At 50.0% G+C, this 24,790-nt stretch overlaps 3 protein-coding genes across 3 annotated transcripts; 2 read left to right on the top strand and 1 right to left on the bottom strand.

Moving 5' to 3' along the window:
- Positions 1-1,161: 1,161 nt before the first annotated feature.
- Positions 1,162-4,095, bottom strand: PNMA6E (PNMA family member 6E). The gene is made up of 3 exons (XM_061136938.1): positions 3,946-4,095; positions 3,642-3,647; positions 1,162-2,229 (listed from the first exon to the last, which is right to left on the bottom strand). The coding sequence occupies exons 1-3, from the start codon at positions 4,093-4,095 to the stop codon at positions 1,162-1,164; spliced, it is 1,224 nt and encodes a 407-aa protein (XP_060992921.1).
- Positions 4,096-11,002: 6,907 nt separating this feature from the next.
- Positions 11,003-11,287, top strand: LOC133052191 (large ribosomal subunit protein eL34-like). The gene has a single exon (XM_061136951.1). The coding sequence runs from the start codon at positions 11,003-11,005 to the stop codon at positions 11,285-11,287; it is 285 nt and encodes a 94-aa protein (XP_060992934.1).
- A 10,078-nt stretch (positions 11,288-21,365) lies between these two features.
- Positions 21,366-24,327, top strand: ZFP92 (ZFP92 zinc finger protein). The gene is made up of 4 exons (XM_061136937.1): positions 21,366-21,398; positions 21,605-21,731; positions 22,608-22,712; positions 23,213-24,327. The coding sequence occupies exons 1-4, from the start codon at positions 21,366-21,368 to the stop codon at positions 24,325-24,327; spliced, it is 1,380 nt and encodes a 459-aa protein (XP_060992920.1).
- Positions 24,328-24,790: the final 463 nt, after the last annotated feature.

The raw sequence follows: 24,790 nt of genomic DNA, 5'->3' as shown, positions 1-24,790 counted from the left end.
GCCCCCCTACCCTGCTGGGACCACACTGTAGTGCTGACTCGGGATACCAGGCCACTGTCACTGCCCCCACCCCCGGCCCCACCCCCAGCAGCCCCTCCCCTCCACTGTCCAGAGCAGAGACAAGACTCAACTGAAACATTCAGCAAATTTTATTGAAGCACAACACAGACTGAAACCATTGAAAACAGGGAATGACAACACAGGGAACTTCTGATGGCTGCTGGAGATCACAGTCCCGCGCCCCCCCTCCTCCCAGGGTCCCTAATGAGGTGCCCTCCCTCCCCCAATGCAGTGGCTCTCCCTCTCCCCACGCTCTCCCTTCCTGAGGGCCTCGTGGTCGGTGTCTTGCCAGGACGGTGGGCGCTGGCAATGCCCGATCCCCCCAGGGCAGCCCCTCCCCCTCGGGCCCACATGCCCTATGGCAGGCACAGGACAGTCACACAGCAGGGCACGCTGCACCAAGCTGAAAACGCAGAGTCCCAAGGAAGCACGGCGTGGCCCAGCAGAGCACAGGTCCTGGGGGGCCTCCCGAAGACCCGCTGGGAAGCCCCGATGCAGATCTTCCTTCCCGAGGTCCCAGGGTGGTCTCCAGCCAAGCCTTCGTCCGTCCCCTCCTTCTCACCAGTTCCTGGGAGTGGGCTGGGGTGTCTCTGCGCCACAGTGGGGGGAACTGCTCAGAGAAGAACATATGCACATCTCCAGGAGACCAAGCAGAACTTGGTCTGAATCCACACTGGGGAAGCACACGCTGAGCTGAGGACCGGGCCTTGGCTGGTGCTGAAGCTCAGGGAACGTGGCAGGACCCAGGGCTGGCTGACCAGGTAGGTGGGGATACCCGGCCTGGGTTCACAGGCACCTCGGGGCTCTGCAGGGGGTGGGAGGGGAGTTGATGACAGCTCAGGGATGTGTGTTGATGGGGAGGGGAGAGGGGCTGGACCAGAGAGCCGTTCCTTGAGATCTGGGTCACTAGGGGGCCTACAGGGACACATTTGGACTTCCCAGGACAAGGAGCAACCTGTCCCAGGGTATGCTGAATAGGGGTCCCCTCTTGGGGAGGTGGGGAGGCCCAGGCACCATGACATGGCCCCTAACGTGGGGCCAGGAGGCTGCCTGATCTGGCCTCTCCCTGCTTCCAGGCCAGGGGCCTGGGACCTGCTGAGCCTATTGACCAGAGGAGAACCCCGGGGGGCTCATCTCCACAGCCCCTTCCTCATCTCCGGGCTCCTCTGGGACGGGCTTGAGCCCCTTCTTGGGGGGCTCCTCGGCCTCCTGGTCTCCTGCCTGGGGGAGACCCTCTGGCTCCCAGCCAGGACTTCCTGGGACCACCGGGGAAGCCCCGCCCATCCAGGCAGTGGCAGGGCCCCAAAGGGCCTCTGAAGGTGCCGCCTGACCTAGGCCCGGGAGGCCGGGAGCCCTTCCATCTTCCTGAGTGGTCTCCCCAGGGGCAGAGGCTGCCCTGGTGGCACCACGGGCTTCAGGAGCAGCCTGGGCAACCTCGGTGCTGCTGCCAACTGCCTTACTGGCCTCTTCACGCACTGGGAGGGCCTCGACGCCACCTTCCCTGGAAAGGGCAACCTGGGCAGAGGTATCTCCACTGGCTGGGGAGGGCTCACTTCCACCTGCAGCTGCACCCTCGGTGATGATCATATGGGCCAGGGCAGTGGCCAGGTCTCCGAGGACCCCATGGGCCTCCTCCTCCACCGGGAACTGCTCACCCATTGCTGGGTCGGTCTCCCAGGCCTCGGTCTCCCGGATGAGCTGCAGCATCGCCACGAAGCTGGGGGGTCTTCTCTCCATCCGCATCCTCTTCAGCTTGTTCTGCATCAGGCTGTTGGGCCGGGCCCGCATGAGCACCTGCCGGGCACGCAGCTGATCTGCAATGGCTGGGTGCATGGCCCCCTTGCCCAGGGCCAACTGCAGCAGGCCTTCCAGGCGCATCACAAAGGCAAAGAGGCTCTCCTGGGGCCGCTGGGCGCACGTCATGAACTTCAGCCGAGCCTTCACCCGGGGATCCTTGCTCCCGAATGCCTCCACCAGCGCCGTCAGGCAATCCTGGGCCGCCAGGTTGGGATCTTCTGCCAGGAGGCTGCACAGGAGATCCAGCGCCGGACCCCCCAAGCTCTCCACCAGCCTCCTCCTCCGCTCCATCTCGGTCACGTGGCGCCACAGGTACAGCATGTCGTTGGCATGATCCAGCCAGCTCTCAAAGGACTCTTCCCCTTCACCCGGCTCTTCCATCCCGGAGAAGGTTCTCAGCTCCTGGTAGCCCATATTCTCTAGCACAGGCTCCAAGGCCAGCTGCCACTGTGGGGACCGGGCCCGTGGCTCATCCATGGCTCCAGCGATGCCTGAAGCTGCAGCCTCCATGGGAACTCCTGCCTCCCCAGCCGCTCCTGCCATGCTCAGAGATCCGGCCACACCTGCAATTCCCGTATCACCTGCCGCTCCCTCCTCATCGGATGTTCCTGCTTCATCTTCAGCTCTGGCCTCACCCTCAGCTCCTGCCTCACTGGCCGCCCCAGCCTCATCTGCAGTGCCTGCCTCACCTGTAGCTCCTGCTTCACTTGCAAGTCCTGCCTCAATGCCAGCTCCTGCCTCACCTGCAGCCCCTTCTTCATCTGCAGTGCCTGCCTCACCTGGAGCTCCTGCCTCATCTATAGTCCCTTCCTCATCTGCAGTGTCTGCTTCACCTATACCACCTGCCTCATCTGCAGCCCCTTCCTCATCTGCAATGTCTGCTTCACCTATACCACCTGCCTCATCTATAGTCCCTTCCTCATCTGCAGTGTCTGCTTCACCTATACCACCTGCCTCATCTGCAGCCCCTTCCTCATCTTCAGTGCCTGCCTCACCTGTACCATCTGCCTCACTGGTAGCTTCTGCCTCACAGGCAGCTCGTCCCTCGAAGCCAGCTCCTCCCTCCCCTGTTGCTCCTGCCTCCCCTGCGGCTCCCTCCTCACAGGTGGGTCCATTCTCACTTGAGGCTCCTGCCTCACCTGTGGGTCCATTCTCACCTGCGGCTCCCTCCATACCTGCAGCTCCCTCCTCACCTGAAGCTCCCATCTCACCTGTGACTCCCTCCATACCTGCAGCTCCCTCCTCACCTGCGTCTTCTATGTCACCTACAGCTCCCTCCATACCTGCAGCTCCCTCCTCACCTGTGGATCCATTCTCACTTGAGGTTCCCTCCTCGCTTGAGGTTCCCTCCTCGCTTGAGGTTCCCTCCTCACTTGAGGTGCCCTCCTCACTTGAGGTGCCCTCCTCACCTGCTGCTCCTACCTTACCTGTTCCTCCAACATCACCTGTGGCTCCCTCCTCACCTGCTGCTCTCACCTCACCTGTTCCTCCAACATCACCTGCAGCTCCCTCCTCACCTGAGACTCCCACCTCACCTGTTCCTCCAACATCACCTGTGGCTCCCTCCTCACCTGCTGCTCTCACCTCACCTATTCCTCCAACATCACCTGTGGCTCCCTCCTCACCTGTTCCTCCAACATCACCTGCAGCTCCCTCCTCACCTGAGACTCCCACCTCACCTGTTCCTCCATCACCTGTGGCTCCCTCCTCACCTGCTGCTCTCACCTCACCTGTTCCTCCAACATCACCTGTGGCCCCCTCCTCACCTGCTGCTCCTACCTCACCTGTTCCTCCAACATCACCTGTGGCTTCCTCCTCACCTGAGACTCCCATCTCACCTATTCCTCCAACATCACCTGTGGTTCTTGCCTCACCTACCCTACCAAACACTGCTCGTCTCTGGGGCTGTGCAGGGAAATTGGGTCTATCCTGTGACTCAGCATCAGGGGCCTGGGGCAGGCAGACAACATCCCAGGGCCCCCCTTTGCCTGGTATTTGTCGAGGGATCAAGCTTCGGCTTAAATATTCGGCAAACTCAACCAAAGCAATCTTTGACCCCAGTTCCTTTCTGAAGACCTTGCCCAGCACTCGGTATCTGCCCAGGGGGCCCAGGGCAGCCTGCACGGCATCCTTGAATTCTTGGTCTTCACAGTCATCTGGGATGCCCAGGAGGAGCAGAGAGCGCTCCTCATTCACGCCCATCCACCTGCACCAGTCTCGCAGCAGCGCCAGTGGCATCACCATTTTTGAGGACCTGAGGGTGGGGAAAGTGATCAAAGGGGTGTGCACAGACCGTTGAAGTGTGGGAATAGGCTTGTGGGTGCAAAGGGGAGAGAATAATGTTTGGGCCACACAGCCCACCCCACTGCCCCTCACAGCAGCAGCTTGGAGCACTGCCCCAACCTGTTTTGTTTGGTTGGTTTTAGGAAACTTTTCTGATAAATTAAATGTATTTACAAAACAAACCATAAAATTCTGTAAAACAATTATCCTTCAATTGAAAAAATTTTAATTAAAAAATTTTAATTAAAAAAATTTAAATATATATTTACAAAACAAAACATTTTCTACATTTCTGGCATCAGTTTTAGGAAGTTGCCTTTTTCCCAAGGAATTTTTCAAGTTTTTTAGCATAATTTTTTCTATCATAGCCCTATAGTCTCTTTTTAATGTATATCTGACCTGTAGTGTTAGCCCTCTTTCATTCCTAATATTGGTGTTTAGCAATCTTTGTATTTTTCCTTGATTTGTCTTTCTAGAGCTTTCTCAGTTTTGTTGCCCTTTTTTAAAAAAACAAACATATGGCTTGGTTTATCATGTCCATAATTTGCTTTCTTTCACCAACTTCCTCTCTTAGCCCAATTATTACTTCAGTCAACTCATTTTTACGCTTCTTTCTCTCTTCTTCTTCTAGCATCTCTATAGGGGCTGTTAGGTCACTGATTTTATGTCCTTACTCTTTTCTAACATAAGCATTTAGAGCAATATATTTTCCTCCTATTGCTTCTTTAGCTGCCTCCCACTAACTTGGGTAAATTGTGTTTTTTCATTATTCAGTTTGAAATATTTTCTAAATCCCTTTGTGATTTTTTTGCAATTCATGGATTTCCCAGTATTTAAAGATATATTATCATTATTAACATCAAATAAAATTCCCCTGTAGCGACAAAACTTATCATGTAAAATTGCAATACTTTTAAATTTAGGTGTGGTGTATCCCAGTGAATGTACAAAGCACCCTCGTGAAGAATCTGCATTTTTGTGTGGAGACCAGGGCCCCGGTCCCTCCCACCACTGCAATTCCTGTGCCACTCAGACAGAGGTGACCTGGAACCTCTCCGTTCCTAATACAGTGTGCCAGAGCCCCCCCCCCCCACCCGCCTGGAACCCCCACAGATCCATTTGCAACGGCAAACAGCCTCCACCAGGTCACAGCAGCTCCAGCGCCACCAGTCTCAGCCTCACTCACCCCACGTGGCCAGGCGGCTCCTTCTCACCCCCTTCAATCCACTTCCCCACCCCGCCACTTGGTGGTGCTCTCCTCTAGGCCCTGGAAGCAGGGCGCCCCCACATGTTTAGAGATTAGACTTCCCCTCTCACCTTCCCACACAGGGGAGTCCTCCCACAAACATTATCTCACACTATCTCACTGATGTAAAGACTGTCCCTCTTGCCTCCCCCAAGAAGGCAGCCAGAGCCCCCTTCCGGCCACCAACGTCCTCTCTCCCCAGCCCCGCCCCGCCCCCGCCCCGCCCCCGTCACGCCACACCCCACCACCCGTCCCGCCCCCACCCCACCCCCCACAGAGATGGTACCTCCCCTAACGGTTTCCAAACCGCATTCACGAGTCCACCCCATCCACCCCTCCCCTCAGCCCCTTCCACCAACAGGGGGCAGGCATTAGCCCTTCCCTCATGTTCCCCTCATGTTTCGGCATGGGGTTCCCCCTCTCACGTCCTCCCCACTCCCTCAGCCAGTAGTATTCTCTTCTGGCCTCCAAAGCAGGCCTCACCCACTCAGCAGGAAGCCCTTCCTTCTGAGACCCCCACAAGTTTAACCATTAGCCACCCCCTCTGCACCCCCAAACCAGAATGCCCCCCACCAGCCACCCTGGCAGCCAGCAGTCCTCCCCTCAGAACTCCTACACTGAGGAAACCCTTCCCTCAGCCCCTCTGAAGCCTGCCGCTGTCTGCGGCCTCACCCGGATTCTCAATCTAGTAGATGTTGGCCCTCCCCCCACCTCCACTCCTTGCTGGGTCAGCTAAGGGACCCCCACCCGGGACTCCTGGTAACTGCAGAGTCCAGACCCCAGCAAAGTCCCCGCCTGTCTACTTACTTTCTCCGACTCTGTAAACGACTCTCGAATCCCACTCAGAAGGGTCTGAAGAACTCGGCTCAACAGCGCAGCCAGGAACCGTGCTGCGCACTATCCCGAGCCCTCTGTGCGAATGCCACCTGGGTTTCCTCCGTGCTCCCGGAAGCCCCAGGAAGATGAGGGAGAAAGTTCTAGGCAGCTGTTTACAAGGAAAATGATTGGATGAGAAACGCACGAGAGGAGACTCTTTGCTACTGTATCAACAAGCGGTGAGCACTAAGGACTTGATGTTCCAAGGCGTGGCGCCCGGGGAAGCAAAGATGGCTTCCCTGATGGCGCAGATGGTAAAAAAAAATCTGCCCGCAATGTGGGAGACCTGGGTTCGATCCCTGGGCTGGGAAGATCCCCTGGAGAAGGACACGACTGAGCAACTTTCACGTCACTTCATTTACTTTCCACCAATCAAAAGGTCTCCCTGCAAGGCAGCTGAGTTGCAAAAGTAAACTTGTAGATGGAAAACCCATCGCTGGCAAATTGGTCAATTTCTCTTTATGTGTGTGCTAAGTAGCATCAGTCGTGTCCAGCTCTTTACAACCCTATGGGCTATAGCCCTACAGGCTTCTCTGTCCGTGGGGATTCTCCAGGCAAGAATACTGCAGTGGGCTCCCATGTCCTTCTCCAGGGAATCTTCCCGACCCAGGGATCGAACCTGCACCTCTTAGTCTCCTGCATTGGCAGGCGGGTTCTTTACCACTAGTGCTACCTGGGAAGCCTGTTATAGTTCATCTTATACTGTGACTGATAATTTCATAATGCTGTTCTGTATATTTACTGATTTTTTGTCTAGTTTTATCAACTAGCCATCTTCTCTCATGGCAGAAAGAGGACGAGGGAACTCTCTGGTGTCCCTTTTATAAAGTCACTAATCTCTTTCATTAGGGTTCCACCCTCGTGGGCTAATCATGTCCCAAAGACCCCACCTCCAAATCTCATTGCTTTGGGGGTTAGAATTTAACAGGTGAATTGGTGGAGCATTTACAAACATTCAATACATAGCACTGTCTGTCCATCTATTTTTGTCCCTATGCTCCCTTTTTCCTGCCTGAGGTAATTTCATAAAGGCTTTTAGCTTTCTCTCTTTTTATTTTAATTGGAGGATAATTACTTTGCAGCATTGTGATGGTTTTTGCCATGCATAAATATGAATTGGCCATAGGTATACATGTGTCCCCTCCATTCTGAAATCTCCTCCCACCTCCCTCCCCACCCTATCTCTCCAGGCTGTCACCTTTCTCTTGAATCAACATTAAGCTGAGTGAACTTGACACTGATGCTGATCTTGCATTCACACACCGAGACATTTCTCTTTCTCTAGTTCCTCCATCATTTTTTCACACTTCTGCCATATTATTGTTCATATCATCAGCACAGCCAACTTCACATGTTCCATGATTTTGTCATCATGCTTTAGAATCATGCCAGTGGTTGAATGAGTCATGTTATAAGAACAAGTGACGTCTACCATCTTTCACCTTGCTCCCTCTCTCAATTATTTTCACTTTTGTTTCCATCGTTATTGCTTGGCACTTCTTCTCAGTACCGGCTACATCGTCACTGCTTTTGTGATTGAGTCTGGGCATCCTGGGCTTGAAATACAGATACTGTACTCCATACAGTACTGTACAGTAAAGTGCACTAAAGTACATCCACTTGTAGAGGGTGCTCACACGTGACCATGTACACCAGACACGTGAGCTAACGTACATGATTGGACATGTGAATATACATTCACATCTTTGAAAGTTCCCCACTTGAATGCTCTTATGTAGGGGACTTACTGGATATCTTTAACTTTTCACTGCCTGATGTGGTTAACATTTTACCACTTCACATAAATGTACAAACATTTCCACAATATAATTTAAAATATTGTGATGTTTTCTGCCATGCATAAATATGAATCAGCCATAGGTGTTCCCACCATCCTGAGCCCTCATTCCAACTCTACCCCATCTTTTATGCTGTAGTTTCCATGTATATTATATCTACATGGATTATAAACCTTACAATATACTTGCTCTTAGAACTTTTAATAGTCATACATATAATAAAGAAATTAAGAGCAAACAGGTATTTTTTAATGTTTAAATGTCTATTGTTGCTGTTCAGTTGCTAAGTCGTTTCCAACTCTTGGTGACCCCATGACCTGCAGCATGCCAGGCTCCTCTGTCCTCCACTATCTGCTGGAGTTTGCTCAAATTCATGCCCATGTTTAAATGTTTACACCCATATTTATCATTTCTGGTGTTCCTCATCTCTACCCAAAGATCAAGATTTCCCTCTACTATCATATTTCTTCATGTGGAAAGATATTCTTTAGCATTTTTTTAGTACAGATCTATTGGTGAGTTTTCTTAGCTTTCATCTGTCTCAAAAGGCACTTATTTCACCTTCATTCTTTTTTTACACTTTATTTTAAAATTTTTTTACTGAAGTATAGCTGATTTATAATCTTGTGCCAATCTCTGCTGTCCAGCAACGTGACTTAGTTGTACACATATATACATTCTTTTTTATATTCTTTTCCATTATGATCTATCACAGGATATTGAGTATAGTTCTCTGTACTCCACAGTAGGACCTTGTTTTTTTTTAATTAATTTATGTATTTTAATTGGAGGCTAATTACTTTACAATATTGTGGTGGTTTTAGCCATGGGTGTACATGTGTTCCCCATCCTGAACCCCCCTCTCACCTCCCTCCCCATCCCATCCTTCTGGGTTGTCCCAGTGCACCAGCTTTGAGTGCCTTGTTTTATGTATCAAATATGGACTGTTCATCTATTTCACATATGGTGTGTGCTCAGTTGCTAAGTCATGTCCAACTCTGTGACCCCATGGACTGTCACCCACCAGGCTCAGACTTTGTCCATGGGATTTCCTAGGCAAGAAAACTGGAGTGGGTTGTCATTTCCTTTATCACATATGGTAATATCACATAAATGCTATATTATGTTATAATATTACATAAATTATCACATATGGTAATATACATGTTTCAATGCTCTGAAATCATCCCACCCCTGTTTTCTCCCACAGAGTCCAAGAAGAATAGAGTCTGTTCTGTATATCTGTGTCTCTTTTGCTGTCTCGAGTATAGGGTCATCGTTACTGTCTTTCTAAATTCCATCAGTTCAGTTCAGTCACTCAGTCATGTCTGACTCTGTGACCCCATGGACTGCATAATTTCCATATATACTGTATTAGTGTTTTTCTTTCTGACTTACTTCACTCTGTATAATGGGCTCCAGTTTCATCCACCTCAATAGAACTGATTCAAATGCATTCTTTTTAATATCTGAGTAACATTCCATTGTGTATATGTACCACAGCTTTCTTATCCGTTCGTCTCCTGATGGACATCTAGGTTGCTTCCATGCCCCAGCTATTGTAAACAGTGCCGTGATGAACATTGGGGTACACGTGTCCCTTTCAATTCTGGTTTCCTTGGTGTGTATGCCCAGCAGTGGGATTGCTGGGTTGTATGGCAGTTCTATTTCCAGTTTGTTTTTTTTGTTTTTGTAAATTAATTTGTTTTAATTGGAGGCTAATTACTTTACAATATTGTGGTGGATTTTGCCATACATTCACATGAATCAGCCATGGGAGTACATGCGTCCCCCATTCTGAACTCCCCCTCCCACTTCCCTCCCATCCCATCTCTCACGTCGTCCCAGCGCACCAGCCCTGAGCGCCCTGTCTCATGCATGAGCCTGGACTTGCAGTCTATTTCACATATGGTAATATACATGTTTCAATGCTATTCTCTCAAATCATCCCACCCTTTGCTTCTCCCACAGAGTCCAAAAGTCTGTTCTTTATATCTGTGTCTCTTGCTGTCTCTCATATAGTGATCGTTACTGTCTTTCTAAATAACATATATATGCGTTAATATACTGTGTTCGTGTTTTTCTTTCTGACTTATTCACTCTGTATAATAGGCTCCAGTTTCATCCACCTCATTAGAACTGGTTCCAGTGCACTCGTTTTAATAGCTTAGTATCATTCCGTTGTGTATATGTACCACAGCTTTCTTATCCATTCATCTGCCGATGGACATCTAGTTTGCTTCCATGTCCTAGCTAGTGTAAACAGTACTGCAATGAACACTGGGATACATGTGTTTCTTTCAATTCTGGTTTCCTCGGTGTGTGTATGCTCAGCAGTGGGATTGCTGGGTCATATGGCAGTTCTATTCCCAGTTTTTTAGGGAATCTCCACACTGTTCTCCATAGTGGCTGTACTAGTTTGCATTCCCACCAACAGTGTAAGAGGGTTCCCTTTTCTCCTTGTTGTTTATGTATTCTAAATGTAATGGCTTGCCATCAGGTTTGGGCTCTGTCTGTCACTCCCTTAGTGTCTGGAGTTGGGAGGACACCACTCAAGGCTCTACACACCCCCCAGGCCACCTCCCACCACTGGCTTGGGCCCTCCCTCCTTCCTGAGGCTTGGCTAGCCCTGGACCGCTTTACCAGGCCCCTTCCCCGCTGGGATCCCTGGGACTCACTGCAGAGTGGCTGAATCAGGGTTTGCTGCCTTCAGGGCACTGTCTCTGCCTGCACCTGCCCCACCCTCACTCTTGCCACAATAAGGAGAGGTGGATGGAGGAGAGACGGAGCAGGATGGGCCTGGGTGGATTGCTGCTGGAGCTGCCGGGTGCATCCACAGATTTCTGTTACATGACTTTTTCTAGGCTGGGCATGTGTTTGAAATTCTTCATTAAAAAAAACTGGGAAACTCTTCTGGGGATGGCATCTAGAGGCATTTATGATGATGCAGCATCTTGCATACCGTCGTAGGCTGTCCTACAATACAGCCTCTAACAAAACCAGGCTGTCCCGAATCCCTGGTAATAGAATTGTTTATCTTTATACCAAGAAGGTTGGGAAAGCACCAAAATCCGCATGTGGTGTGTGCCCAGGCAGACTTAGGGGCGTTCGTGCTGTGAGACCTAAAGTTCTCATGAGGTTGTCTAAAACGAAGAAACATGTCAGCCGAGCCTATGGTGGGTCCATGTGTGACAGAATCAAGCGTGCTTTCCTTATCGAGGAGTAGAAGATTGTTGTGAAAGTGTTGAAAGCACAAGAACAGAGTCAGAAAGCTAAATAGTATATTAAGGAAGTCTCTTCTATTGTTGGATTGCTCCCCACTCTGAGAAGTTTTTTTAAAAAAAATTAATGGTTATTAAATTCCATCAAAATCTCTTTTTTTTGCATTTGGCAAAATAATGATCACACGGTTTTTCTTTTATTTTATTAATATGGCTGATTTTATTGATTGATTTCCTACTTTTTCTAAACTTAAATGACCTCAAATGGTTTATGGATTCAATTTGCTAATATTTTATTTAGAATTTTTGCTTTTGTGTTTATAAGAGAGATTGGCTCATAATTTTCCTTCCTTGTAGTATCCTCTTTGAGGGGCTGAGTTTTCTTTGCAGAAAGATTTTTTTAATACAAAAACAATTACTGTAATATAAGATTTTCTATTTAAAAAAAAAAACCTAAATTAAAAATGAAGCATTTTTGAGTAAGAAAAAAAATCAAAAAGCCTCAAAAAAACAAAAACTGGAAAACTTCTAGAGGGAAATGAATCTCCTGATACATGCTGAGGACACTCAGCCATTCCACAGTGTGGCAGATGTGGGGTGCACTTCCAAGAGGCCCCCACTCCACCTCAGGCTTTCACTCCCTCCTTCTGTGAAGGTTGGATGCCAAGGCTCTCTAGGAATTGCCCAAAACCACAAAAGCTGCCTTCCCCAAGGTTGCCCTTAGCCCATATCCCATTACTAGTTGTTAATGTGGGATACAAAGGTCCAGCCCCTTGCGTCAACTGGCTCAATCCATTCCCTAGTGGATGAGTTTCCTACAGATGTGGCAATAAATAACCACAAATCAGGTGGCTTAAAACAAGAGGAATTTATTCTCATGGCTCTTGAGGCCAGAAGCCCCAAATCAAGGTGCCAGCAGGGCTGTGCTCCCTCCAAAGGCTCCAGGAGTAGACACTTCCTTGCCTCTTTCATTCTGTGGGGCTCCAGGCATCCCTTGGCTTGTGGTCGCATCCCTCCAGTCTCTGCATTTGTGTTCATGTGGCTTCTCTTCTGTGTGTGTCTCTCTCTCCTCTTCTGTCTCTTATAAGGACACTTGTCATTGGATTTAGGGCTCACCTGAATCATCCAGAATGCTCTCATGTTGAGATTCTTAATTTCATCACATCTGCAAAGACCCATTTCCCAGAAAACTCACATTCACAGGTTCTGGAAGTTAGGGCATGCACATATCTTTTAAGGGGCTACCGTTCACCCCATTATACCTCTAATGCCCAGGTCCAGGCTTATCTAGCCAGACTCCTGGTGAGAAGACAAGAGTGGGCATCAGAACCTGCAACCAGGGGCCACAGGGGACCTCCCTGACTCTCATCTAGGGACAGGGCCCTGAAGCTATGCAGCATTTGGGCCTGAGAACCCTGCTCCACGAGGCCAGAAGCACCTGAGTAGGGGGGTCCCAGCTTTCCTCCTAAGCCAGGGCAGGCAGCTTGTGTCCTGGGAGCGTCAGCATGGGGAGGGCTTCTTGCTGCAGTCCTGTGCTCTGCTTGTGGAAGGAAGCGTCTCCACCTCATGCTTAATTCCCAACAACCAGGGCCGGGAGGGACAGAACACGCAGTGCTGGTGTTTTTTGTTGTGGATTTTCTTCCACAGCCTTTTTCCTATTCTTAACTTTGGGAGGAACTCATCATGACCAAGGGCAGGTATGTGCATTCAGCCCTGGATTCCAATCCCAGTCCTGTGGGGAAATGCAGTTTCCAAGGCCCTGGGGGGACCCAGGGAAAGACCAAAGCACGCAGTAGCGCTTCACTACTCCTCTGTCTGTCTGCCCACTGATCTCCCCAAATCCCCTCTCACTGCCCCCCACTTTCTTAGCTTCACCCTTCTGTCTCAAATGGGCTGGTCCCTTACTGGGGTGCCGTGGCTGAGCCACTTGGTGCTGACTGCCCCCCCCCCAGGGATTCTGTGAGCCCCAGATGGATGGACGGACGGGCAAAAAAGAAAGCCCCGCAGTCTTGAGACCTGGGAGGTGCGTGACTAACACTGCCCCTCCCCTGCCCCTGGGGGATGGTCTTGGACTGGCTGCGACCCCCAAGGTCTCTAAGCAGCCCAGACTGAAAGCGGAAGTGCCCCGGGGGACGCAGGGAGCTAAGCCAGACCCCCCTCGGGGCGCGCCAAGGGCGGATGCGGGGCCGGGCCTCCCTCCTGCTGTGCCGCGCATGCTCCGTGCCCCCCCCACCACGCCCCATCCCACGCCGCCGCCGCCCCGGCCCTGCTAGTGCCCCGGCCCCGGCTCGTTGGCGCTGAACAGACGGACGGTCGTGCTGGACGCGCCTCCCGCACGGTACCCAAGGGTAAAGTCAAGCCGCCACCGGGAGCCCCATCGCCCCCTGGGTGTGGTGCTCTGGAGGGCTTCTCGGAGGTGGTGGCCTTGGCCTCGGGCTTTCTCCGAGGCAGGGACGGGGGCGCGGGGGGTAAGGGGGGAAGACGGAAGAATGGCTCAGAAGCCCACGAGCCAGGTCTCGGCAGGTGGTTAGGGACGCCCTGGGAGGTGGCGAGCGCGGAGAGCTGCCGACCAGCCCTCGGGGCTTCCCTCCCCCTTCCTCGGGCCGGGGAAAGGCAGCGGGTGTTTCTCGGTTTCTCTCTTCCGACTGCGGTTCACCGCTGACTCTAGGGCTGCCCAGAGAGCGTCGCGACGCGGGTAAGTTTGGATTTTGCGCCTCTGCGTCAGGTCGCGCGGCACTCCCGCCCAGGGACACCCAGCCAACCGTCCGCGAGCGTGAGCCCCCCGAGGGTCCCCGGACGGGCCCCCTGCGGCTCTCGGGAGGTGGGGCGTTGTGTCCCTGGGTGGTGAGGGATGTTAGCGGGGCCGAGCTCGCCCGGAGAAGGTGCGAGAAGAGGAAGCCAGGGGCCGAGCGGCAAAGCGTGCCGGGCTCCGGACAGAGGTAGCGGTGCCAGCCTTCCGGCCCCCACACAGCGGCCAAGCACTCCCGGGGGCCAGGCTGCAGCGGGCACTGCAGATCCAGCCTTAGGGAGCAAAACCCGCAAAGCCCTGCTGGGGGCGGGGGGGGGTCCGATTCTAGTGGCAAGAAACGGGCAAGAAACAGTCAACGTTTGGAATTAAGAATCACAGAGTCAATGTATGGCCAAAGCCACTACAATATTGCAAAGTAATTAGCCTCCAATTAAAATTAATTAATTTAAAAAATAAGCAAACAAGAAAGAATCACAGAGTATGTTAACCAGTGCTAAGTCCTGCGGGGCAGAAATAGAGAAGAGAGGCCACGTGCGGGTTTAAGCAGTGTGGTTAGAAGGCAACCTTTCGGAAAAACTTAACAGAGGTGAAAGATTGTTGGGGCCAGAGGCAACAGCCAGTGTAAAGGCAGGAGCCACTCTGGGCCAGTGTGGAGCAGAAGAGGGCAAGGTCAGGAAGCTCCTCTACATGAGTGAGACACACCCCATGAAGAGCTGGGAGCAGGTGGCATCTCTCTGTTCCCCAACCAGCAGCCCCTGCAGAGCAGAGCCTGGAGACCCGGGTTTCGAGGTTGCTCCCAGAGGCCTTTGCTGGCCCCAGGCAGCTCTCAGATGGGACCTCAGGCCTTTCCCCTGGGTGGCTGGCAGGTGACACAGGTCTCCAGGAAGGCTGCCTGGCGCTGAGCGGAGGCACTTGGGGTCTTGAATTACCAAAACCCAAAGGAAGTTCCAGCAGGGCAGAAGGCGGCCAACCCTAGTGGCCCCGCTCGTCCCTCTTGGTGGACGACAAAGCCCCACTTCCCTGACCCGCCCTCAGTGGGACTGCTGCATGCCTTCCCTGTTTTCCGTTTTCTTTTTTTGGGGAAATAGCCCCATCTCGTGGTCTTTAGAAGACATCAGCACTGAAGCCCTCTGCTTCTCCCTCTGGGGCCCACGTTTCCACCTTTCCTCTCTCCATCCCGCCACCTCCAGCCAGGCTCAGCCAGTGACGGGGAGTCTGCCGCCCCTCTGTGGGGTAGACCAGCCTGGAAGGGGCTACCAGGTTCCCCAGACTCCTGGGACCTTCCCAGCTCCTTGCCCCAAGTGCTGCTATCTGAGGGGCCCTCACCTGCATACCTGGTGCCCTATCTCAGGGAAACCCGAGCCCTGGGGCCTAGAATCATCCTTCAGCTTCTCCCCTTCTCTGGAGACCCACCAAGGCCAAAGTGTCTTGGGAGAAGCCGCCCTCCAGTTCTGCAAGCTCCTTCCATATCTTTGCTTCCATTCCTGCTCTCTGAGAAAGTCACACTGTTCCTGACGGGGGCTTTTAGGGCATTAGGATCAGTGAAAAGGACTTTCTCGTAGCTCAAATGATAAAAGAATCTGCCTGCGATGCAGGAGACCCTGGTTCAATCTCTGGATCGGGAAGATCCTCTGGAGAAGGGAATGGGAATCCACTCCAGTGTTCTTGCCTGGAGAATTCCATGGACAGAGAAGCCTGGCGGGCTGTAGTTCATGGGGTCTCAGAGTTGGACATGACTGAAGGACTCACACACACACACAGGGTCTGTGAGCACAGGGCTTGTCATGTTTCTTTCCAGGATTTGAAACTATGCTGCCAGTGGGGTGCTAGGTCCCAAGGATAGACGCTGCTGTGTGTAACCAGCTTGCTGGCTGGCACCTCTGATGTGCCTTGTGGTACTAAACTTGAGCCAGTCTCCGTCCACCAGTGAACTCTGTCTGTGACATGTTTGTCTTGGGCGGTCACGGTTCAAGTATCTTCTCTCTTGAGGGCTTGCAGCACAACTTGGGATACAGGTTTAGAGAAAACACCTCTTCCTTTCAGTTTTTCTGTGTTGTTCAAAATGGATAGTGACCTGGCAGTACAGTCTTGATAGAGAAAAAAAATAAGCTTGTGATGTGTTTGAAAACAATTTGACACTAGTCTGAAAACCCTTGCTAATATCAGTATTACACACACACACACACACACACACACAAACACACACACCTTCAGCTTGTGGAGGCCTCTCGGTGAATGATGGTGGTTTCCCAGTGAACATGGGTAAAAGAGGGTAAAAGAGGATCCCTTGACAGTGACATTAAGTATATTGGCAACACTGTGCAACTGTCACCAGTAGCGACTTCCAAACACTTTGATCACCCCAAAAAGAAACTCCATCCTCATGAAGCAGTCACCCCACCCTACCCAATCCCAGCCCCTGGCTCTCTGACCATATGGATCTACCTATGACTCTCTGGATATGTCATGTTTTATAAGATTTAAAGATTTTTTTATAGTGAGCTACAGAACAGTGACACTCTGGAGAGATGACAGGCAGAAGAAGGGGTGAGTGCCACGGGAAGGCGAACCTGATAGGGGTAGCTAGTGTCCACAGGGTCCCTAGGCAGTGGCTAGTTTGAATGGTTTCTCAGTCTCCAGGACACAGGGGCTGTACTAGCTGTCTGGTACCTGGCCCCAGAGTGTGAAACCTCAATAAGTGGGACTTGGGCCATGGGTTTAGTGGGCCAGGAGAGAGGGGCCCTGATATGGGAGGTCGGTGGGGTGGGAGCTTAGCAAACTGCCTGAGAAGGCAAAGGGAAAGGAGTTGTTTTTTTCTTTTTTTCCACAATATTTATTTTAAATATTTTTTAATTTAATTTATTTATTTTAATTGGAGGAAAAGAGTTTTTAGTCATAATCTCAAAACTCGATCGAGAAAGCTCTTATGAAATCTTATCTTGCATCATATAAGTAGAATCATGCAGTAGTTGTTGTTGTTGTTCAGTTGCTCAGTCGTGTCCAACTCTTTGTGACCCTATCGACTGCAGCACACCAGGCTTCCCTGCCTTTTACCATCTCCTGAAGCATGCTCAAACTCATGTCCTTTGAGTCGGTGATGCCATCCAACCATCTGTCGCCCCCTTCTCCTCTTGCCCTCAATCTTTCCCAGCATCAGGGTCTTTCCCAGTGAGTCAGCTCTTTGCATCAGGTGGCCAAAATATTGGAGATTCAGCTTTAGCATCAGTCCTTCCAGTGAATATTCAGGGTTGATCATGCAGTATGTGGCCTTTTGTGTCTGTGTCTGTTTTTTTTCACTTAGCATCATGACACCAGGTTCACCCACATGGTAGTGTAGATCAGTATTTCATTCCCCTTTGCGGCCAAATAATGTTCCATCTGTGTCTAGACAATGGTTGGTTTTCCACTCCTGTTGATAGACACTTGAGTTGTTTCCACCTTTTGGAGATTATGAATTGTTCTGCACTTAATTCACATGGGAGGACAAGTTTTTGGTTTTTTTTTTTTTTTCTTTTAGTGGACAAGTTTCTTTCTTTCTTTCTTTCTTTCTTTTTTTTTTTTTGGTGGACAAATTTTTGTGAAAACATGTTTTCAATTCTTTTGAGCATATACTCAGGAGTGGAACTACTGGGCCTGATGATAACTATGTTTACTTACTAAGGAACTACCAGACTGTTTTCCCTTTTAACTTTGAACACTGTCAAGCAAATGGACAAGTAGAATAGTCCAATTAGCCCAGTACCCACCTCCCAGGGTTAGCAGTGGCCTCCAGCTTGCCTTATGTGCCTGTTTCCCTCCCTCCCTCTCTCTGCCTCCCTCCCCCTCTTTCCTTCTCTCTTTCTTTTGTTTCCATTAAAATGCTTGAGAGTCACTTCACAAGCCTTGTTCTCCCCAAATGGTTCACTGTGCATCTCTTGAGAAAGACATTTTCTTCCCTAACCCGGGGGCCACGATTCACTCACCATGTGGGCAGCAGTCGCCCCACCCTCACGCCCACTCCCCCTTTGATTCCTCTTTTGTTCATGCTAGCATGTCATCAGGGACTCCCACTGCACTTGGCTGTTGGCCACTTAACTCTCTTTTCATCCAGAGCAATCTCCCTCCCCAGCCTCCTCTTTCCCCTGTGACACTGATTTGCAGAGGAAACAGCCCACCTTCTGGATCAGCGCTGGCTGCTCCACTGTGGTGCCTTTAACCAGTCCCTCTGTCCCAAGGTCCTCTGTAAACCAGAAGCTGAGTCCCAAGGCGGCATAGAATCAGGTCAAGCTTTGGCAGGAGCTCTACTGAGCACTTCCGCCGAGGGAGTGGACATCCCACCTCTGGGGGATATCCCAGCTCTGTCCCACCATTAGGTTCACTTCGTCTCTTGTGACCAGCAGTAAATAGGGAAGACATTTTGACATCATGTGGCCAGCAGCCCTCAGCATTTCACCTCATGGTTTTGTTGCAGGAAGGGGGACCCCTTCCAGAGCCCGAGAGTAGGCTCTTGTCTGACACTCGGAAATGAATTGTCCAAGGAGACACACGTCCTGAGAATTTACTGAGACTTTACAAAAGACTTCACTGAGAAGGGGCACCCAGGCAGAGAGCAGTAGAGTAAGGGAACCCAGGAGAACTGCTCAGCCACGTTGCCTGCAGTCTCAGGTTTTATGGGTGGGATTAGCTTCCAGGTTGTCTTTGGCCAGTCGTTCTGACTCAGGGCCCTTCCTGGTGGCACATGCATTGCTTAGCCAAAATGGATTCCTGCAAAGAGCATCCTGGGACATGTGGCCTTTTGGCCTTTCCCGAATTCTTGTGGTTGGTGGTGGCTTGTTGGTTCTGTGTTCCTTACCAAGACCGCCTGTTGTAAAATAACTCACGCAAATGGTTATTGTGGTGCCTAAGGTTTTTATCCTATTTTTCCAATTTCTGCCATTTTTTTCCTTGAAGTTAGCTCTAGTTCTAACTCTTCTTACTGCTCCTTTGAAGGTACTATATCTCCTCCTTACTCTTTCTCCCCCATACTGGTTGTAAAGTTTTCTCTTTTTCTTTGGTTTTCATCAGTGGAACTATGTTGTGCCTTTGTATAATTTTTCTTTTTTTAATTTCTCTTGCTTGATATTCTTAAAGCTTCTTAAATCTGTTGGTTAATACCTTCCTCTTATATTTAGAAAGTCTTGTAAACGTTCAGATCTGTTCTCTTCTTAGATCTTCAGTCATAGTGTTTCATATGTTTCTTATTGGTCTTTTCTGTATTTTCCACTTTTTTTGTTTTTTAATGTCTGGGCTTTTATTTTTGGTATTTTGTATCGACATGTCATCCAATTCAAAATTCTGACTTTTGTGTTAATCTCCTGTTGGTGGTGGCTTAGTTGCTAAGTCGTGTCTGACTCTTTGTTACTCCATGGTCTGTAGCCCGCCAGGCTCCTCTGTCCATGGGATTCTCCAGGCAAGAATACTGGAGTGGGTTGCCATTCCCTTCTCCAGGGAATCATCCCAACCCAGGAATCAAACCCTGGTCTCCTGCATTGCAAGCAGATTCTTTACCAACTGTGCTATGAAGGAAGCCCTATCTCCTGTTAAAACCATTTATTGAGCTCACTTTAGACGTTTCAGTTAGAGTTTCCTTTTGATTCTTTTCTGATACAGATATTAATTGTCTAGGGAAATATGCCATCTTTTCATGTATTTCTTCCATCTTTTCCACTGTTTTCTTTAACATATTAATTATATTTTAATGTCTTAGTTTGTTAACCCAAATATGTAGATTGCTTATTTTGTTCTGTTTTGTGTTGTTTTTCTTCTTTTTGAGGTTTGTTCTTATGGTCCTATTTCTTGGTAACATAGTTATTTTTAGTTAAATGCTAGAAATGTAAATAATCCTGCAGTATTTATAATTAAATGTTAATTTAATTCATATTTTAGAATCTTTAAAATCATAGATACTCCTGAAGATTATATCTTCCCCTAGAAAAGTTTCACCCTTTCTTTGCTAGACTGATAAAGTGGGAGTTAGACCCCTTAATTCAGGCAGGTACTGAACAGAGTGCAGGTTGGGTTTTGTTTTAGTAAGGTATCAGCTGCCTTTGATTATTTCTTGGCTTTCATCTGAAAACCTAGTTTGTTCACCAGACTTCTTCCCTTAAAGTTTCCTTAACTCTTAAGTTTTGTATCAGTTCCCTGAGCTCTGCTTTTCAGACTTTCAGTTTAGTTTTTTGGCCTTTCTAGCTTCAGAAGTTCATACACACCATGAGCGGAAAAGACAACCATATGCTTAAGACCTCTCATGTCTCTGATTTTGTTACTATAGCCTTCTCAGACTGCTTTAAACTTCTGCTCAGGACAAAGTGTAATTCTCAGCCTGTTCCCTGTGCCTTGAGTTGTCCAAGAAAAGAGCATTAAATTAACTCTCCATGGTTATCTCCTGAACTTCAGTCCCTCTTGTTCTCACTGCTTGGGCAACTCTTAGGTGCCTTCTAAGACATGATTTTGTATTCATCTGGCTTTGCCAGTTTGGGGAGGAATTATTGGTTTGTTATAAGCTTTTTGTCCCAACTTGGAGGTTAGTTACATAGCTACTTGCAAGTGATTTAGTATTAATTTTGCTCTAGTCACTGATAGTTGATAGCATTTCTTTAAAATAAAAATGTACTCCTTTAATTGGTGTAAGGACATTTCAAGTTGACTTTTTTTGTCACTTGTCAAGGTATTTTTCCCCCATCATTCTACTATTTCTGCTTCCCTGGTAGCTCAGATGGTAAAGAATCTGCCAGCAATGCGGGAGACCTGGGTTTGATCCCTGGGTCAGGAAGATCCCCTGGAGAAGGGAATGGCAACCCACTCCAGCATTATTGCCTAAAAGGATTATATGGACAGAGGAGCCTGGTAGGCTGCAGTCCATGGGGTTACAACTAGAGAAAAGCCCATGCAGCAGCAAAGACCCAGAGGAGCCAAAAATAAATAAATGAAATTGTATAAATATACGTATATATGTATATATAAAGAACTCTGACCTCAGGGGCAATGGGGCTTCAGCGGTAGCTTGAAAGTCAGGATTGAGGGGCTAGTCATGTAGTAGGAGGGCTGAGAGAGGAAGGAGGTGAGAAAAGGAAAGAAGAAAGACACTCCCTTAACACCTTAACAGTCTTACAGCCTGGCTAGGCAGGCCCAGCATGAGGAGAGATGGAATCCTTGTCTCCTGAGGAGAGGGGACAGGAGCTCAGCTTTGGAAAGTGTTATGGGTTGAATTTTGTTAGCAGCTCTGATTGGGGCCTTATCTAGACAAGGTCACACAGTGCATAGGCTCAGCTCACACCGGTCTCTCTCCACCCCCTTAGCATCCCTGTGCCCCCAAGATGGCGGCCATGCTCCTGACAGCCAGACCCAAGGTGAGTGGGGATCCCTGACTGTGGACAGCCCCTCAGCCCAGCATTCCCCCCATCAGCCTCCATCCGTTGCATTTTCCTGTCCCGTTGTCACAGCTGTTGACGAGCTCTCTGGGACCCACCACGACCCATGTTTTTTGTTGCTGCCAGCTCATCCTGGGGCCCATGGGGGTGAATTCCCCTGAAACCACCGTGATGGCTTGTTTTAGGTGCCAGTATCTTTTGAGGATGTTGCTGTGTACTTCACCAAGGCAGAATGGAAGCTTCTGGATCATAGACAAAGGAAGCTGTACAAGCAAGTGATGCTAGATAATCACCACAATTTGGTGTCACTGGGTAAGGATCCTGCACACAGTCAGGCCCCCAACCTGTCTCAGAACTCAGTTTATTTCTGAGTTCCTTTCCTTGTAGGTTACTGTGATTCCAAGAATAAATGCATTTCTCCATCAGGTCAGTAATCCAGTGATGCCCAGCTTTTACCTCAAAGGCAGTTTTATCTAAATGGTTTTAGGCCTATAGGTATTTTTATATAAAATCAGAGGTTAACTAAACCTCATCTACCCAAAAGATAAGTGCAAATTAACCTTGAATATTTATATGCATTAATTTATACTTATTTTTACCAAAGTTGCCTTTTGTGTGCATTTCATGTTATAAAGTTTAGAAGCATCTGTTCCTTGCATCAAGCCATATAGAGCCCAGGGCATAGAGGTCCAGGACTTGGTTTTCCAGTCTGGAAAAATCTGGAAAGAGCTGGCACCAACTCCTCTACTGCGCCCCACCTTGGTTGTTTCTGCCCCTCACCAGGCAGTGAGGTTTGGTGTAAGGAACAGAGACATCTCCTCTCTTACATGGTGAAACAGGCAGCCTTTTAGCTCTGTTCACTTCTTGATACTCCCTGCAGCTTTGCTCCAGCCCTCTGTCTGCCCTTCAGTGTCTCTCCACTAACTCCCCATTTCCCACAAGCTGCCCATCTTGCAGGCCAAATGATAACATGGTTATCCTCTTGACCCGAATCACCACCTATTTAAGACTCTTCATACATGCCAAGCCTGTTCATACACTCAGAGCTCTTTGACCCTAGAGGGACTGTGCCTTTTCTCAGGACCTTCCCAGTGATACTTTCTAGAAAGTTCTTCATTCTCTGGTCCTGAAGATACTAATGCCAGACTGAGTCCAGGAGTGATTAACCTGCTTCCTCTCCATGGACAGGATTTTCGTCCTCCAAGCCTCAGCTGATCATCCAGCTAGAGCAAGGAGAGAAACCATGGGTTGCAGATGTCCACAGGATGAGGATCACCACAGGGATGCAGGAAGGTGAGTGAGGGGAGCTCTACTGGCTTGCCTGAGCCATTGGCAAAGAGCAGCAGTTGATGGAGGGTGGCATGGTCACTTTGGGTTGGACATTCTCTTTCGTGGCAGTTTTAAATCTGCCATGGAATCCTCTGTCTCACAACAGCTCTTCTATTTCTAGCTCACTGCTGTCTCCTCCCCTCTTGCCTTCCTGTCTGCTGATAGTCATCTTCCTTTCTCTCCCATGCCCTCAACTCCTGATTCAGCTCTTCTCAGACTTGGAGTGAGGGTGAGGGTAAAGAACAAACCTAAATTGAGACCCAGGAAGGTAGTGACGCTGGTTGGTGCTCTCTATGTCTTTCCAGGTGACAGAATGAATAGCAAGCTGACAATTTCAAAGGAGAATAATTGTCCAGAAGAACTCCCAGGGGCCAATCTTCAGGTTGGCAACATGGGCCAGGTAGCCGGGCAGTCAGAGGAAACACTTGAGCACAGACAGAAACGTGCCTGTTGTCCACAGACAGGTTCCAGCAGGGGTGACCCTCCTGGGGAGAAAGACCAAGGCAGCTCCCCAGGTGAGGGAAGAGAGATGCAGGGAAGCAGCTGCGGAGGTAGGCAGGATTTGGTTGTAAGGCAGCCGAGTTTCATAGACATGGAGAGGCAGTTCGTGTGTCAGCAGTGTGGGAAATCATTTTCCCGGAAATCCAACCTCGTCAAACACCGAGTCATCCATAGTGACGAGAAGCCCTTCAAGTGTGGTGAGTGTGGGAAACTCTTTCGGCGCAACTTCTCACTCCTGGAGCACCAGCGCATCCACAGTGGTGAGAAGCCCTATGCATGTGGCGAGTGTGGAAAGGCTTTCACACGTGGCTCCAACCTCATCAAGCACCAGATTATCCACACTGGTGAGAAGCCCTATGTGTGTGATGAGTGTGGGAAACGCTTTGGGCGCAACTTCACACTCATGGAGCACCAGCGCATCCACAGTGGCGAGCGGCCCTACTCCTGTGATGTGTGCGGCAAGGCCTTCAGCAGGAGCTCCAACCTCACTGAGCACCAACGCACACACAGCAGTGAGAAGCCCTACACGTGCAGCCAGTGCACAAAAGCCTTCAAGGGCATCTCCCAGCTCATTCACCACCAGCGTGTCCACAGAGGGGAGAAGCCATTCACGTGCAAGGAGTGCGGAAAGGCCTTCCGGGGCCGCTCAGGCCTCAGCCAGCACCACCGGGTGCACACTGGTGAGAAACCCTATGAGTGCAGTGAGTGTGGGAAGACCTTCAGCCGGCGATCCAACCTCTTCAAGCACCAGATAGTGCACATTGAGAAGAGACCCTACAGGTGTCAGGAGTGCGGGAAGGCGTTCCGCCACTGCTCTGCCTTCCTGCAACACTGGCGCACCCACAGCCGCCCACAGCCCTGTGCCTGCGGCCACTGTGATGACTGCAACCAGGCCTCCAAGGAGAAACCACAGCCTGACCAGCAGCCAAGAATTCACCAGAACCTCTTGGAGGGGAACAACTCAGAGATGGAACCGGCCTGCCTGGGCCTCCAAAGAGCCACTGCAGAGTCCCACCCGGAGAATGAGAATCACCTTCAAGACTCCAGCTGTGCCACTGCCCCCAGCACCACCATCTGACTGGGTGCTCTGCAGGAGGGCTGGCTTTAAGATGAGCCTTCCTAGTCCCCCTCCCTTCCCTCATTGATGATGCAATTGCAGCCCAGAGACTGCACCACAGACTGGCCCCTTCACACATTTGTATTCCTCATTGGAGCAGCTGAAAGTGCTCTTGCCCCTTGTGCCTGGGGCCTGCGTGCTGTGGGTGGGAGGGAGCGAGTGCCTTGAGTTAAGTAGCAACCCATATCATCTCATGGGGGCCTTCAATTCATCCCAAGACTTGTTAGTGTTTTCAGGTAGAAGACACGAAGAGCACTTTAATCCTTTAAAAGCTTAGTAGTGGGAGGGACTTGACAGCATTCAAAATTGTGGGCTCCATATCGAGGCTGTGGCTGGACTGTGACATCACCTAAAATTCATCAGAAATGGTCTGAGAAAGGACTCAGGGACTGAGACAGTGAATTGCTTGTGCCCACTTTGTGTG

This window comes from Dama dama, chromosome X (genome assembly GCF_033118175.1).
Source record: "Dama dama isolate Ldn47 chromosome X, ASM3311817v1, whole genome shotgun sequence".
In the NCBI taxonomy this organism is placed as follows: domain Eukaryota; kingdom Metazoa; phylum Chordata; class Mammalia; order Artiodactyla; family Cervidae; genus Dama; species Dama dama.
The sequence above is the reverse complement of the archived record's forward strand: the minus strand, read 5'-3'. Positions and strand labels throughout refer to the sequence as shown.